Source organism: Panicum hallii, chromosome 8 (assembly GCF_002211085.1).
Source record: "Panicum hallii strain FIL2 chromosome 8, PHallii_v3.1, whole genome shotgun sequence".
In the NCBI taxonomy this organism is placed as follows: Eukaryota; Viridiplantae; Streptophyta; class Magnoliopsida; order Poales; family Poaceae; genus Panicum; species Panicum hallii.
Window position 1 is genome coordinate 2,871,588 of NC_038049.1, and position 16,015 is coordinate 2,887,602.

The 16,015-nt window shown below is 48.0% G+C and overlaps 1 protein-coding gene across 6 annotated transcripts; it reads left to right on the forward strand.

The window, feature by feature from the left end:
- Window positions 1-9,496: 9,496 nt before the first annotated feature.
- Window positions 9,497-15,536, forward strand: LOC112902310 (pentatricopeptide repeat-containing protein At1g22960, mitochondrial-like). 6 transcript variants are annotated; one of them, XM_025971326.1, is made up of 4 exons: window positions 9,497-12,069; window positions 14,544-14,609; window positions 14,887-15,057; window positions 15,145-15,536. In XM_025971326.1, exon 1 carries the CDS (start codon window positions 9,869-9,871, stop codon window positions 12,014-12,016), a length of 2,148 nt encoding a protein of 715 aa, XP_025827111.1. In that variant the 5' UTR covers window positions 9,497-9,868; the 3' UTR covers window positions 12,017-12,069; window positions 14,544-14,609; window positions 14,887-15,057; window positions 15,145-15,536. The 6 variants fall into 6 exon arrangements, with proteins under 6 accessions (XP_025827111.1, XP_025827109.1, XP_025827108.1 ...); XM_025971324.1 differs by having other exon boundaries at window positions 14,893-15,057; XM_025971323.1 differs by having other exon boundaries at window positions 14,896-15,057.
- The last annotated feature ends 479 nt before the right edge of the window (window positions 15,537-16,015 follow it).

Below are 16,015 nucleotides of genomic sequence, written 5' to 3' on the forward strand. Positions count from 1 at the left end.
GGCACGGAGGTGCTACCATATTATAAAGGAAAAAATTTATTCTCGACTAGGTCCCTAAGGATAATACTTACGGAGGTGGTCAATGTTCTATGGATTGGGTAATTGTACGCCTTCCTCCGTAGCTAGGTGAACAGAACCTGGTCGGCACACCTTTAACACCTTGAAGGGGCCCTCCCAGCTGGGGGAGAGCTTGTGGAGCCCTTCTCAGTTTATGATTCAGCGTAGGATTAGGTCCCCGACCCGGAGCTCTTCGGTTCGTGCACTCCTCACTGTTGGGGAGTGTGTCGGTGTTTTACCGGCTGCCCACCGAAGGGTATACCTAAGGTGGTAAGTTTAGGTGAGGAGACGCCAAGATCAGAAACTCGAAAGTGTAAGGAACACAAAACTTAGACATGTTCGGGCAGTGAGGTGCGTAATACCCTACGTCCTGTGTGATGGTTTGTATTGTCTTGGGTGTAAAATGATCTTAGAATGATCTGTTTTGAGAGGGTCCCTGTCCCCCCTTATATATCCGGGAGGTCAGGGTTACACGAATCCTAACCGATACTAGCCAAAGAATCGTATCAGAATATATCTCAAGTAAATTCCCTCTGTACCGACTAAATTTATCTCCTACTCATACGAGACAAATAAGAGATAAATAAAATAAATAAGAGATAAGACGAGCTTTATCTCTTAAGCCTATTTAAACTATGTTATGTACGCAATCCCGTAGCCCTGGGTCTGATAAGCTCCCGAACTCTTCGTAGCTGAGTACTGCAGGCTACTCGAGTACTTTTGAAGTAGTCTTCGGCTTCTTTTGAAGCTTCGTCTTGAAGTTTTTCTTCGAATACTTTCTTGGCTGCATCGAAGCTATGAGGTGCTCATGCCCCAAATTATATTTTTGATATGGTATGCGATTGAAAAAATCGCACTCCATATGGAGTAGCCCCCGAGCCTTAGGTTGAATCGGAGAATGAGGCTGAGGGTCGCGTTAAACTTGAATCTTCCTTACTTACTTTTTCAAATAAATTCGAAAAAATAAGTAGTCGATGCCACGTATCCCGCAGCTCTCGAGCCTTGAATCCAAATCTCTCAGGTTTGGAAATAAGGATCCAAAAGTCATGGCATGCGGTGTAAAAATGTCTCAAAATAAATAACTGGTGTGATGGTACAAATGATGGAAGTTAGATCTGGAATTCGAAAAACCCCTTTTTTCGGGACAATTAACTTGAAAAATGGTTAATCGAATATTTTATCTAAACAATCTATCAAATGACCCCTCAAATTCCGAATATTCCCTGAAACGACTCTTCAACTTCAAAACAGTAAAACTGTTTCCAGTCGCTGATTATTTAACCCTGCGGTAACGCCGAGTAAAAACTGTGCTTTCAATTTGCAATCCGCCAAGAACTTCCAAAATCCCCCAAATAGAGCCGCACCCCGCCTTCTCTCTCTTAAAGAACCCCAATCCACCCAAATCTCCCCGCCCCTCTCCTCACAGCCCCCGAGCAACTCGTGGCGAGCGGATCTGGAGATGGCGCCCAAAAGATCGGAGAAGGATGGGAAGAAGAAGGAGGCGCAGCAGCCATCCGGGGAGTGGACACACAGTAAGTGCTCCCTCAAAGATCTCAATAATCTTGTTTCCGAGGGATTGCTCCAAGACAAGAATCTTGTCAATTGGCGTCCCTCATTTCGTGAACCTTTCCCCATGGAAAATATAGACGAAATCATCACATTTTTACCATTTTGCTGAACGGGGTTTGGCCCTCCCCTCTTGCTCCTTTTTCCGTGGTCTTCTTTACTACTACAGGCTTGAGCTCCATCATCTCAACCCAAATTCTATTTGCCATATCGCAATTTTTATCCATTTCTGCGAAGCCTTCCTAGGAATCGAACCCCATTGGGATCTATTCCGCTTCTTCTTCCGAGTGAAACCACAACCCACCTGTTGTAAGGCCGGAGTGGAATATCGAACTTCCCAGGGGGGACATGGATCAAGTTGAAGAGTTGCTAGACACCATAGCAGCTCATAAGTTAATGGGAGTGACCGGCGCATCCGTTATGTTCTCCTTCTTCAAGCGCCGAGTCCAGCCAATCCAACAACGCCATAGACTTGGATTCGAGTACATGGGCGCTGAAGATCCATCTCGCATGTGCGCAGAGGAGCTGCCAGACGAAGCCGCACTCATCCGAGTAAAGCGAGTGCTGTTGGACGTGAACGCCGTCCCCTACATCCCGGGATTGTTTTCCGCGCGAAGTCCTCTGAAACCAGTTAGTATTCGACTACTTTTTGGTAGCAAACCCTGCTGTTCTGCCACTGCTAACCGAAAATCTTTGACAGGGACTCACAGAGGTGTACCGGAGCTACCCTCCACAACCAGACATCTCTCGACCGGACCACCTCCTCCCCAGCGCTGCCGCCAAAGCCAAGAGGACTCGAGTAGCCGAGGCTCTACCCGGCAGCGAGTCCACTGAAGGCGGAAGCCTCCTGGTGGAAAGGGAAGCCGAGGGGGAGGCGAGAAGAGGTAACTCCCCCGGACCATCCGTGGAGTTGACCGATACTCTGCCTTCGGTCCCGCAGGGTCGCTGGGTTGTGCGCAAACGAAAAGCGCAAGAAATCGAGTCCTCCAGGTATGAATATGCTGCCTTGTTGTCATACATCAATATTGTTGCATGCTGACATTTTCCGTTTGCAGTCCTCCCACTTCTCCACCCGGGCCCGGGCGCCATGAAACGGGAACGGATCCAGCAGCTTCGGCGACAGGATCGATTACCATCGCAGTGGCGGGCACCACGCCACCAGCTGGTGTCGCCCCGCCGCCAGCAACAAGTACCAAGGTTGAGACACCACGGGTCATGAGGGTGAAGAAGGCTGTCATGAATAGGTCTTCACTGTAAGTGTACATCTTGTTACGTAATGAACATTCTGCCCTTTTCGACTTGTAATGATATAACTGACTCTGCTTCATTAGGTCTGCGAGCGCCGTGAGGCACAAACCGAGACCGGCCATAGCTGCCCCAGCCCCCGAGCCATCAGCCCTGGAAGAGTCCACGCCCAAGGAGCCAGCCCCCGAGGTAGACACGACGCTGCCCGACCTGCAGCCACCCCCCGAGCCCCAACAAGCCAAAGCCAGGGCTGGTGGTGAGGAACAAGTCGAGGCCCCTGATGCCGCTCCTGCAGATGGCACAGGTAAGTGTCTGACCGCCCATGGCTAGCTGCCTAGCCCCAGGCAATATGTACTGAATGAATCTTGCCTTGGAGGTACCCAGCAACCACCTTCTGAAGAAGCCGCCGGGACCTCAAGGAGTCCTAGTGATCTGCTGATGGCCGGGCCCGGGTACCAAAACATCATCACCACCGATCTGGTGGATGATCCAATGCTGACGGACAGCAACATAAGGACCTTCAAGAAGGCCTACAAGGAGTTGTACGATTTTGCCATGGTAAGACATGATTGCTCTTCTGCTTGTATATGTTGTCGAGTTGCATGTCTTAATCTCCTCCTTTATGCAGAATGTGATCACGCACTCTCAGAAGAAGTCCGAAAAGTTGAAAACAGTTGTGAGTGGTCACCAGGAGCTTACTGCCATGGAAAAACGTATATCCGAAGAGAAGACGAAGAACTGCTATCTTCAGAGAGAGCTTGACATGCTGAAGCAGGAATGGACTCGAGAGACATGGCTCCTCAAGAACGATCTGCGCAATCTCGAGGAGCAGCTCAAGGAACAAAAGAAGACGCACCAAGGTAAGCCCTTGTTTCCCTCGAGTACTTCCACTTAACAGTTTATCTTGTATTCTGAAAATACCTTCACCGCAGAGCTTAGGAAAATCGTAACATATAAAGAAGAGCTACTTACTGACGTGAAGAACATGTTGTATCGCCGTACAGATAATGTAGAGAGGCTGCAGAAGATAGTCGCCGACACTGAAGAATAGTTCACCGACTGCCTTCAGCAGATCAAGATGCTGGGCGAGGAGAAGGAGCGGCGGCAAAAGGAGTTGGAGGACCTCAAGGGAGCCGCCAAGAAGCTGGTGGACATGGTGGATCCACCAGAAGAAGGTGAAGCAGGCGAGCGGCCTTTGCTGGAGTGACTTCTCGGAGCGCCGCAAAAGGTCGTCAAATTCCTCACAGAGGCCCCGGTCGCGTGTGCCAGCCACGCTCTCGCCTTTGTAAAATCCTTTTGGCTAGAAGCACAACTGGAGATGTTCGCGCAGGGAGTGGCTGCGGAGTGCACTGAAGATCAATTCAACGAGTACCTCCAAGAAGCCCAACTTGTAGCGGAATAAATAGTGAAAAATGTACTGCAGGATTAGAATGTAAAAAACAAGTACTCATTTTCCTTGTATATATTTTTATTTTATGTCTCTACTTGTATGTGCCTTAGCTGAATTGTCATCCAGATTTGAAGGCGAAGTAGTAGACACTACCCCGGATGCAACAACCTCATATGAGCGCGTCCAACAAGTTAGGTATGAACCAATCGAACGGATTGAACTTGTTGGGAATGAACGCGAGCATCGTCGCGAGACTGCCGTGCTTATGGCAAAAAACGAAACTACCCCGAGTGCAACGACTCTGGATGTAGTCGAAATAGCTTTTCATGCGAGCCCATTCAACAAGTTAGGTATAAACCAATCGAACGGATCGAATTTGTTGGGAAAGATGCGATCATCGTCGCAAGCGACCATCAAAGGTCACGGCGGAAGTCGATTCATATAAGGCGTGAACATAGTCGAAGCCTTCGTCAAAACTTAGAACACGAAGTCGATAAGACATGAACGTGGCCGTAGCCTCTGTCACAACTCATGGCAAGAAGTCGATTTATAAAACATGAACGTGGCCAGAGCCTCCGTCTGTTAACAGAAAAATTTACATTCCGAATTTTATGACACGTAGCCTCCAAATTGATTCGGAAGAAAAAAGGCTGCCAAGGCGCCCGTAGAACAGGTAGCCCCGCACGCCTCTTCATGGGTAGAACTTGCGCAGGTTTTGAATGTTCCAAAAATTTAGGATATCTTGGCCCTCGGGGTATTGTAGTCGATACGATCCCGATCTTATAACCTGCTTAACGACGAAGGGACTTTCCCACCTTGAGTTGAGCTTGTGTAAGCCGGACTCATCTTGGATGTGGCGTAGGACCAGATCTCCTATATTGAACGACCGCTCCCTCACGTTGCGATCATGATATCGCCGGATCCCCTGGAGATATCGGGCTGACTGAACAAGAGCAGTGCAGCGAGTCTCTTCGACAGAATCGAGCTCTAATTGCCTTGCCTCGTTCGCCTCGCCTTCATTATACATTTCAACCCTTGGGGATTTTTACATGATGTCGGCCGGCAAGATAGCTTCAGAACCATATACAAGGAAGAATGGTGTTTATCCTGTAGCTTTGGACGGCTGAGTCTGGAGTCTCCAGATGACATGTGGCAATTCATGTATCCACTTGCCTTCTTTCTCGCTATTTTCATCATAGAGTCTTTTCTTAAGGCCATCAATTATCATGCCATTCGCCCTCTCAACTTGACCATTGGCCCTTGGGTGTGCAACAGAGACGTATTTAATCTCGATGCACGCATTTTCACATAACTCCCAGAACTGGTTGGCTGTGAAGTTTGATCCCAAGTCCATAATGATGGTATTCGGGAAGCCGAAGCGATGCAAGATATCGGAGATGAAATCAACAACTCGATCTGGTGTGAGCTTGGCTATCGGCTTGTACTCGATCCACTTAGTAAACTTGTCGATAGCCAACAACACATGGGTGAAGTCGCCTGGCGCCGTTGTGAAGGGCCCAATCATGTTGAGGCTCCAGCAAGAAACCGGTCAGGAAGGCGGTATGGTGATGAGACTGTGGGCTGGGACATTAGACTGCTTGCCGAAGAATTGGCAGTTTTGACATCTCCGCACAAGATCCTCAGCATCGGACACTGCGGTAGGCTATCAGAAACCAGCCCTGTATGCTTTCCCCACCAGCGTTCTTGAAGCTGCGTGGTTGCCGCAAACACCCTCATGTATCTCCCGCAGTATGTCGTAGCCGTCTTCTTTCGTGACGCACTTCATGAGAACGCCTGATCGAGCGCCACGCCGGTAGAGCTTGCTGTTGACTAGGACGAACCCCTTACTTCTGCGCATGACACGAGCTGCCGCTGCGCTCCTTGCGTCCATCCCTGCCGGTAGCCTTTGATCCCGGATGAAATCGATATAAGCCTCTCTTCAGTCCTCACCAAGCATCATAACCTCCCGATCGGGTTGTTGAGGGCCCGCATCAGTGGTTACCTTCGATGAAGACCTGATGGATGGCTGCTTTAACTCCTGAACAAAGACTCCCGCTGGAACCTGTGCACGAGTAGACCCCAGCTTGGATAATATATCCGCGCCAACATTATGCTCCCGTAACACATGATGAACCTCCAGGCCGGAAAATTTGCCTTCCAGCTTGCGCACTTCCTGTACATAAGCGTCCATCGTCTTCTTGTTGCAGTCCCACTCTTTGTTTACTTGCTGAACGATTAGAAGTGAGTCATCATATACAAGAAGTCGCTTGATACCTAGTGATATCGCCAAACGTAGCCCGTGAAGGAGTGCTTCATACTCGGTTTCATTATTGGATACCTCCCAAAGGATCTGGAGGACATACTTCAATTGTTCATCTCTTCGAGAAATAAATAGAGCTACAGCACCGCCGCCATCGAGCTTAAGGGATCCATCGAAGTACATGGTCCAATGTTCTGGCTTGTCGACTGGAGTTGGGATTTGATTCTCTCTCCACTCAGCCATAAAATCGACTAGAGCTTGAGACTTGATTGCAGTGCGTGGCTTAAAGTCGATTGACAAAGCCCCCAGTTCCACTGCCCACTTTGATATACGTCCCTTGGCGTCTTGATTATGAAGAATATCTGCCAACGGGAAATCCGTAATCACAGTGATCTTGTACTCGTCGAAGTAGTGGCGTAATTTTCTGGACGCAATCAAAATTGCATATAAAAGTTTCTGCACTGCCGGGTACCGTACCTTAGATTCGGAGAGTACCTCGCTGACGAAGTACACGGGTCTCTGCACTCCAAACGCATGGCCTTCTTCACCTCGCTCGACTACAATAGCACTGCTGACAACATGAGTTGTTGTCGCAATGTAGAGTAGTAGATCTTCTCCCGGCAATGGTGCTGTAAGGACTGAAGGAGACTGAAGGTGATGCTTCAGGTCTTGTAAGGCTCGCTCGGCCTCCTTTGTCCATTGGAACTTGTCTTCGCGCTTCAGGAGCTTGAAGAAGGGTAGTCCTCTCTCGCCGAATCGGGAGATGAACCTGTTCAGAACTGCCATACAGCCTGTTAGCTTCTCCACATCTTTGATTGTGGCTGGAGCCCCCATATCCGTGATGGCCGAAATCTTCACAGGGTTGGCTTCGATTCCCCGGTTGATGACGATGAACCCGAGCAATTTCCCTGATGGTACTCCGAAAACGTATTTAGTTGGGTTAAGCTTCCACCGAAATCTGCGTAGGCTGCTGAACGTCTCTTCCAAGTCTGCAATCAGGCCGTCAGGATTCCTAGTCTTGATGACCACGTCATCCACGTAGGCTTCAACGTTCCGATGCAGCTGATCCGCAAAGCACATCGGGATCGCACGCTGATAGGTTGCTCCTACATTTTTTTAACCCGAAGGACATAGTTTTGTAAGCATATGTCCCATATGGGGTGATGAACGCAGTCTTGATTTGATCCTCCTTCTCGAGCGCAATCTGGTGATATCCTGAATAACAATCAAGGAAGCAAAGAAAGACACAACCCGCCGTCGAGTCAACGACTTGATCAATGCGCGGTAGCCCGAAGTGATCTTTTGGGCAATATTTGTTGAGATCAGTGTAGTCAACACACATTCTCCATTCATTATTTTTTTTCCTTACAAGAACGGGATTAGCTACCCACTCTAGATAGATTACTTCTTTAATGAATTCAGCCACGAGGAGTTTAGTTATTTCCCGTTTAATTGCCTCACGCTTGTCATGAGCGAATCTTCGCAGACGCTGCTTTTTGGGCATGGCCTGTGGGTGTACATTCAGACTATGCTTGATCAGTTCCCTGGGCACCCCTGGCATGTCTGCTGGATTCCACGCGAATATGTCTCGGTAAGCCCGAAGGAAACTGACGAGCGCGAGTTCCTATTTCTCACCTAAGCCCGCGCCGATGACGGCGGTCTTGGATGAGTCACCCTCCTGGAGCTGGATCGACTTGAGGGCCACGTCATCAGTCGACTGGATGCTCGACTTACTGGCCTTTCTTGAAGGAATCTCCAGCCCGGCTTGGGAGAGCTGCTGCGCAGCCGCGAGTACTTCCCCCGAAGCATCTGGCACACGCGTAGTCAAGGTGTACTGGATCGCCTCCTGGTTGCAATCATACGACTTCTTCAAGTCGCCTCGGAGAGTGAGCACTCCACTTTGTCCTCGCATCTTGAGAAGCAAATAAACGTAATGCGGCACTGCCATAAATTTGGCAAGTGCCGGACGGTCCAGTATGACATGATAACAAGATTCGAAGTTAGCAACTTCGAATTTAATGAACTCGGTGCGGTAGTTCTCCCTTGTGCCGAAGGTGACTGGAAGAAGTACCGTACCAAGTGGGTGCGCCGCATTACCTGGGATAATACCGTAGAAAGGAGACTTTCTTGAAACCAGCATGTCCGTGAAGTCCAGACCCATTTTCCTCAAAGTGCTGGCGAAGATGAGGTTGAGGCCACTCCCACCGTCAATGAGCACCTTGGTGAGCCTGACTTCTGCCACCACCGGGTCCAGAACTAGGGGGAACTTACCGGGCTCCAAAAAGTTTGTCCACTGATCGTCACGGGAGAACGAGATGAGCACCTCCGACCAGCGGAGTGGTCGTGGTGCCGCCGGCTCGACGGACATGATCTCTCGAAGAAGCAGTTTTTGTTCCAATGGACATGATCTCCCGGAGGACAGCCCATACCCTATCTCTCGGGCACGCTCACCCCAACCACCCGTATTTAATGCGGTAGTTGGGTTGGCTTCTCGCAGAAGACTGGAACCCTCTGGACACGTAGCGGCGCTGGTACGCAGGCGCTCCCGCAGGGACACGTGGCGGCACCGGACCTCCTCCCCGGAGGGATAGGAGGTCCGGGCCCCTTGGCAGGTCCAGACGCTCAGGCCCTTAAGGTTCCGGCTTCTTGACAGCCGTTCCTGAGCACATTGTGCTTACGGGCACGCGGAGGCACCGGACTTGCAAGGATGCGGAGGGAGGTCCGGGGACCGCGCCTCCGGCCATCAGGCCCGGACCGTATGCCCTGTTGCCTACAAGCTTAGCGCGTGGTTACGGATAGCCTGTATGTACCGACGACAGCCTACAAGAAGCATGCGTCAATTTCACGTTGTGGAATTTGGACAGGGTTTCAGAATCGAGATGTTCAGTGGCGCTCGCTTACCACTAGTGGTGAAGCTTGGCAAGATTCTCACACGAATCTGGATGCAGAATCGACGGTGCAGATCGCTGCGAGCACCTGGCAGCGCCGCGCCAGAGGTGGCCTCTCGAGTCGTGAACGTGGCCTTCGGTTCCTCCGATCCCTCCCTCCCTCTCCAACCCCCGCGGCGCCTTCTCTCTTACCAGCCGCCGCCGCCGCCGCCGCCCCTGCCCCAGGAGGCTCAACTGCCGGCTACGCCGTCGCTTCCTGGGCATCTCGGTAGCCCTCTCCGCCCGCCCTCGCCTCCAGGTCGGGGGCCGCCGCCTGGGGCGCGCGCGCGCCCTCGACCCCATACGGCCGCCGGCATCTGGTGGATGCGCCGCCGCCATTGCCGCGGGTTCCTTCTCGCTGCCGCCGCCGCCGCGCCGTCATTCATGGCGAGGCGTCGCCGGGAAAGACTAGAGCTTTAATCCATGCTATTCAACATCCCGCACTGCAAATCACAAGCTCCAGTAGCCGCCGCCGCCGCCGCCGCTATCCCCAGCCGCTTCTTGTCCTCCTCCCTGCCGGCGCTGGTCCCGCCGCCTCCGCCTCTGCCCGAGGAGAACCCGTTCGCCGCGCTCCTCGCCTCTGACCCCCCACCCCCGGAGCCTCTCCGTCTGGTGCTCGCCGCGGGCGACGTTCGCTCCGCGCTCCGCGGCCTCCCGGGCCTCGCGCGCCAGCTCTTCCGGTGGGCGGAGGCCACCCCGCGGGGCTTCCCGCGCACCGCCTCCGCGTTCGCCGACGTCCTCGTCCCGCTCGCCCAAGCCAACCACCTCCGGGCCGCCTACCCCGTCTCCCTCCGCGCCCTGCACCTCGGCCTCCTCCTCCCCCTCGTGTCCCTTCTCCTGTCCGCTCCACACTCTCCCTCCAGCCGGTCCCTGCTCAACCTCCTCTTACGCTTGTCCACCAAGTTCCCAGCCCAATGCGGAGCTCAGGACCCCGCGCCCACCACCTGTTCGACGCTGTGCCTTGCCGCCTTCCGCGAGATGGCGTGCCACGGTGTAGCCCCTGATGTCAAGGACTGCAACCGCGTGCTGCGCGTGCTTCGTGATGCAGCCAGGTGGGACGACGTTTGTGCTGTGTATGCAGAGATGCTCCACCTTGGGATTGAGCCAAGCATTGTGACCTACAATACTTTGCTGGATTCTTTCTTGAAGGAGGGAAGGAAGGACAAGGCTGCCATGCTGCTGAAGGAGATGGAGAGGCAGGGGGGTGATAGCTTTCTGAATGATGTCACATATAATGTGATGGTTAGTTGGCTGACCAGGGAAGGTGAACTGGAGAAGGCGGCAAGGCTGGTTGACAGCATGCGGTTGTCCAAGAAAGCTTCATCGTTTACTTACAGCCCACTTATCACAGCATTGCTTGAAAGGGGTTTTGTGCAAAAGGTTGAAGCTTTGCAGGTGGAGATGGAGAATGAGGGCATTATGCCTACAGTGGTCACATACAATGCTATTATTCATGGGCTGCTTAAAACTGGGCAGGTAAAGGCTGCGCAGCTGAAATTTGTGGAAATGAGGGCGATGGGCTTAATGCCAGACTTGATCACATACAATTTGTTGATAAAGGGTTATTGTAAGGCAGGCTATTTGAAGGAGGCATTTTGGTTGCTTGGTGATTTGAGACGTGCAGGGCTGGAACCAACAGTTTTGAAATATAACATTCTTATGGATGGTTATTGTAGATTAGGTGATTTAGAAGAAGCTAGGAGATTGAAAGAGGAAATGGTAGAGCAGGGCTGTTTGCCAGATGTTTGTACATATACAATTCTCATGAATGGTTCATGCAAGGTGAGGAGCCTTGCTATGGCAAGAGAGTTCTTTGATGAGATGCTGAGCAAAGGTTTGCAGCCAGACTGCTTTGCCTATAATACAAGGATTTGTGCAGAGCTAACCCTAGGGGCTATTTCCAAGGCTTTCCAGTTGAAGGAGGTGATGGTGTTGGAAGGAGTATATCCTGATACAGTCACATACAATATTCTTATTGATGGAATGTGCAAGACTGGTAACCTGAAAGATGCCATAGATCTGATGATAAAGATGGTCAATGATGGTTTACAGCCTGATTGTATCACATATACCTGCTTGATTCATGCGCATTGTGAAAGAGGACTCCTAAGAGAAGCAACAGAACTTCTTGATAACATGATCTCAGATCGTTTTAAACCCTCAGCTGTGACCTACACCGTTTTAATTCACGCATACTGTAGAAGAGGAAACCTTTATTCAGCATATGGTTGGTTTCGACAGATGCTGGAGGAAGGAGTTGAGCCTAATGAAATAACATATAATGTGCTCATACATGGACTATGCAGGACAGGCAGAACTCAACTGGCTTATCGTCATTTCCATGAGATGCTGGAAAGGGGATTAATGCCAAACAAATATACATATACTTTGTTGATAGATGGGAACTGTAGAGAAGGCAAATGGGAAGATGCAATGAGATTGTATTTTGAGATGCATCAGAATGGTATTAGTCCAGATCATTGCACACATAATGCCTTGTTTAAAGGATTTGATGAAGGCCGCATGCACCGCACAATTGAGTACTTGGAGAATATTGTTTTGAGTGAGTAGATTGGTCTCCCTGAAAGATTGACCTATTGTCCTTGCTTTGCGGATATGTCCTTGTAAGCACTTCCTCCTGTATGCATTATTCTCTTCATCGGTGGTTCCTTATCTAGCTTTGCTCATTTCTTCAAGCTTTATTTGCTTTTTGTTCACTTCAGACATGATAGATGGGGTTTGTGGGCAATTCCTTTCAGAAGGGAAAGGAAAAGAGAGTTTGAGACAATCTTCTCTGAGTCGCTGGGTGCTTTCCAAATGACTAGTTAGGCACAAGGAGGTCTTCCACTTGCTGCTCAAGATATTGCTGATGGAGTCGGGGGCAGTTCTGTTAGAAAGAAGAAAAGCAAATAGTTGAGCAGAAACAAGTCTTCCTCTTGCTCTTAAACCTTGTCAGCATTCATTCCTTGGCATTATATACTTTTGCTATTGGAAACTGCGTGGTAGGAATATGCTCCAGTTTCTAAAGACCTCTCATAGTCTCATTATACGATTCTGTCCCATTTGTTATTTTCTTTTGAAGTTTTGATAAGGTGTAATGGAAACCTGTTCATGAATTCCAGATGCCAACTATCTCAAATAGTAAATGGCTGTGGGCCTTTTTGTGACTTAGCTTTCTTCAGTTATACATAGGATTTGTCTTGGTAAGAACATACCAAGAATTTTTGTAATGAATAATTCTTGTATCACCATCAATTTTGCCATAGGCATAAGTCATATGAAATTGACCCATCAGATATAGAACTGTGTTCTCATTCTTTGCATCAATTAATGAGAAGGTTATCTCTTAATTTTAGCTCTGTGCACTGTTACTGAATTTTGGCAAAAATTTGCATGAAAAGACTCTTTAATTTTTCAGCTCACATAAGCATTTTTTGTTTCACTTATTTGTATTCTAATTTCTGAACTCCATTTGCACCGTGTGGCACACTTGCAATATTTTCTGAATTTATGTACTTTATGGTACTTGGTTTGTACTTAACCAAATAGAGGTGAAAGAATATGGCCTGTATGTAAATGAGTTGTGATAACATGGACGAGTTAATACTTCATATAGGTTTTACTAGTGCCTAGCATAATTAGGTATGCTACTGTCGAATGCACTTTCAGTTATTTTATTTGTAACAATCAGTTGTAAACTTTTTTTTTTCTGTGGTCATTATAGATTAACAATACAAATGAGGTATGGACTTGTCAATTATAGATTAATATTTTCATCTTATCACCTTCTCAAACTGTATCTTCTAAGAAAAAGGTAAGAAACCTCAATACTCATGGACTTGAAGTTTTCATCACCTACTAATCTACTATTGTTGATTATTAGAATTAGTTTCCCTTTTGATTGCTTATTGGCATCATATGCATAGCATAAGGTGACATTTTTTTTACTATGTTCACTTTATTTAAGACTCGTGAACATCCAAGGTACACTACTACCTCTGGTCCAATTCACCTGTCATTCAGGTCACTGATACAGTCTCCAACGCACAGCACTGACCATTACTTTTCTTAAGCATATGCTCTAAAACTAATTAATTTTAATGACATTGGTGTAATTTTGATCATTTGATGATGACTCGGTTGATGTTCTCATGCGAAAAGAAAACTGAATACTTTTATATATGTAGTAGCCATCAAAGGTTTGATTGTTTGATTGCATGCTCTCTAGAATGACATCAATTTTGGACCAAGGGACAAGTACCGAGGCCCCACATGCTGTTGTAATTATTTGATATGCTGGAGAACAATAGCATAAAGTGAGATTATAGTCTATCATGTTTTGCTTTAGACCAGTCTTGCTGTTGTAGGAATACGACTTCTGGAAAAAATGGTAAACTAAATAGCAGCTTGCAGCTGCAGTTCTCAGCATTTTGAAAATGGATCTACTGTCACATAGTTGAGGGCTCTTCTCCTATCCAGGAGTGTTTAGAATTCAGTTGGTCCACCAATCTGCCAGCATGAACATATGTCCACCTTCTGGAAGAACATTATACTAGATCCATGGAAGCTTCATGGAAATGCCTATGCAGCTCAACAAGCTCTAGCCTATCTTCGTATCCTTGCCAGATGTATACAGTATACAGAACCCCCATTTTGAGGAAACGAATCGGTACTATTCATTGGATCAAACTCCCAACTTATAATCACGATGGATTGATTCATAGATCTGTTGCTGCCTTGATTTATTCTGAAACATGAAGTAGCCAATCTATGTTGTGCCAACATATCTTAGAAAAGGTTGATTATTTTTTACAACATTGCTTTAGGTCAACCTTAAATACACATGTTTCTTTTGGTATTTTTTTCTTCCTGTAATTTTCATGTAAACGTACTAATATATTAGTGCCTCTATGGCCTGAATACACAGGAAGCTAGTCCTTGTATTACATCTTTAATTAACCTGCTCTGTGAAGTAGTATTTCATGCAATGCAATCTTTCTTCTGCATTTATATCTGAGGCTGTGATTTACCTCCATAGTTCTTGGCATTCTTATCATCTACTGAAGGACCTCCATATCATGCTTGCTAAATATTTCAGGGTGGTGCATGGCTGCTGCAGAAGAAGGGAGCCACCTCTGGATCATCCACAGGTAAAGCAAGGATGGTATGTTGCGTGCAATCTAGAGGGTGTTGTGCTCTTGCACAATCTGTTTCTTGAGCCTGGATACTTGGGCTGGGAAGGAATACCATCAGTAGTTGATAATCGGCACAGTGTGTATTCATTGTATTTCTGGTTTAACTTTCAGCAATAGGGTGATATCCATGTCAATAGTTCATTATTTGTGATTCTGTGTAGTGTCAACTGTCAATTTTCTTTTGCTTATGAAATAGAGCAGTTTTCTTCTAACAAGAAATTAAATGGCGGGTAATTTATTTTTCAGTGGCAGCAGGGAATGAGGACCTACAACTACATCTACATCTTGCAACGAGAGAAGCAGGAGCAGCATTTGACCTATTGGAAGACTGATTCTGATGAGAGCATCAAGTTTGACCTACCAGAGAAGACATCTTTCCTGTCAAGCTTCATTTGAAGAAAAGATGAAGTGAACGAAGTATACATTAAGTGCAGCATTAGTACTACTTTACTGGCACCAATCTGCGTTATTTTTAATAACAAAACTTTTTTGAAAACATGATAGAGTGCTCTGAAGCGGTCGATCAGGATCAAGAGCGACCACAACGACGTGTCAGGAAGGCAGGCTGGCATCCAGATCAATCCATGGGCGTTGATCAAGGTGAGCAAGGAGAAGGCGACCGTAACCGCCGAGCGCACACGTGAGCGGATCAGACAGATGCTGCCAACATCACCGCTTGCTGTGTTGTCGACGCGGCTGTTGCCAGCCTCCACCTGGCGATGCCCCTTGCCCCTGGTGCCTCTGCATCTTGAAAGGATGTTTCGGATTTGAATGTACCTCTATTTCCAACGTCTGATTATAGTAGGCACGATTCTAAGGTTGCTTTCTTGCTTCTGAATGCTGGCTGTCCGTTACAACATCTCCGTGATCAGATTGGTGAAGAGGAGATGATACAAGGCACTACTGAAATTCGTTACCAATTTTGATGTGGTAGTTTCTTTTCTGTCTTGGACCTGAGAACTCTTGAACTTCTGTAATTTTGTTGCCTTTTGGTAATGAAATTCGGGGAACACCCAACAGTGGAAAACAAGGCACTAATGCCTAAGTGATGGCTGGCTGGTGTAGTCCCGGATGGCTCGAGCAGGCTGGTAGGCGATAGGAAAGGTGCAGCAATTGGTAATTGCATGTCTCCTTTCAAATGTTCTCGAAATAGACTTGAACCGTGCTCCTACATAGATGCAGCATATGAATGATCTTCAAAGTGAAACGGCAGTTGTTCACGAATTCGAAGATGGTCTGAATAAATGAATGATCTTCTGAATTTCTGGTGCAGTTCAATGAATATACGAATGCCATAGTTCCTGGTTTTGGAATCTTCAGGTGACGGTGGAAGGTTGTAAACACCGATCACCAAAAAAAAAAAAAAAGACAGAAA

What these genes read in the sequence shown, in the direction of transcription:
- LOC112902310 (XM_025971326.1), top strand. Translation starts at nt 9,869, where the DNA reads ATGCTATTCAACATCCCGCACTGCAAATCACAAGCTCCAGTAGCCGCC.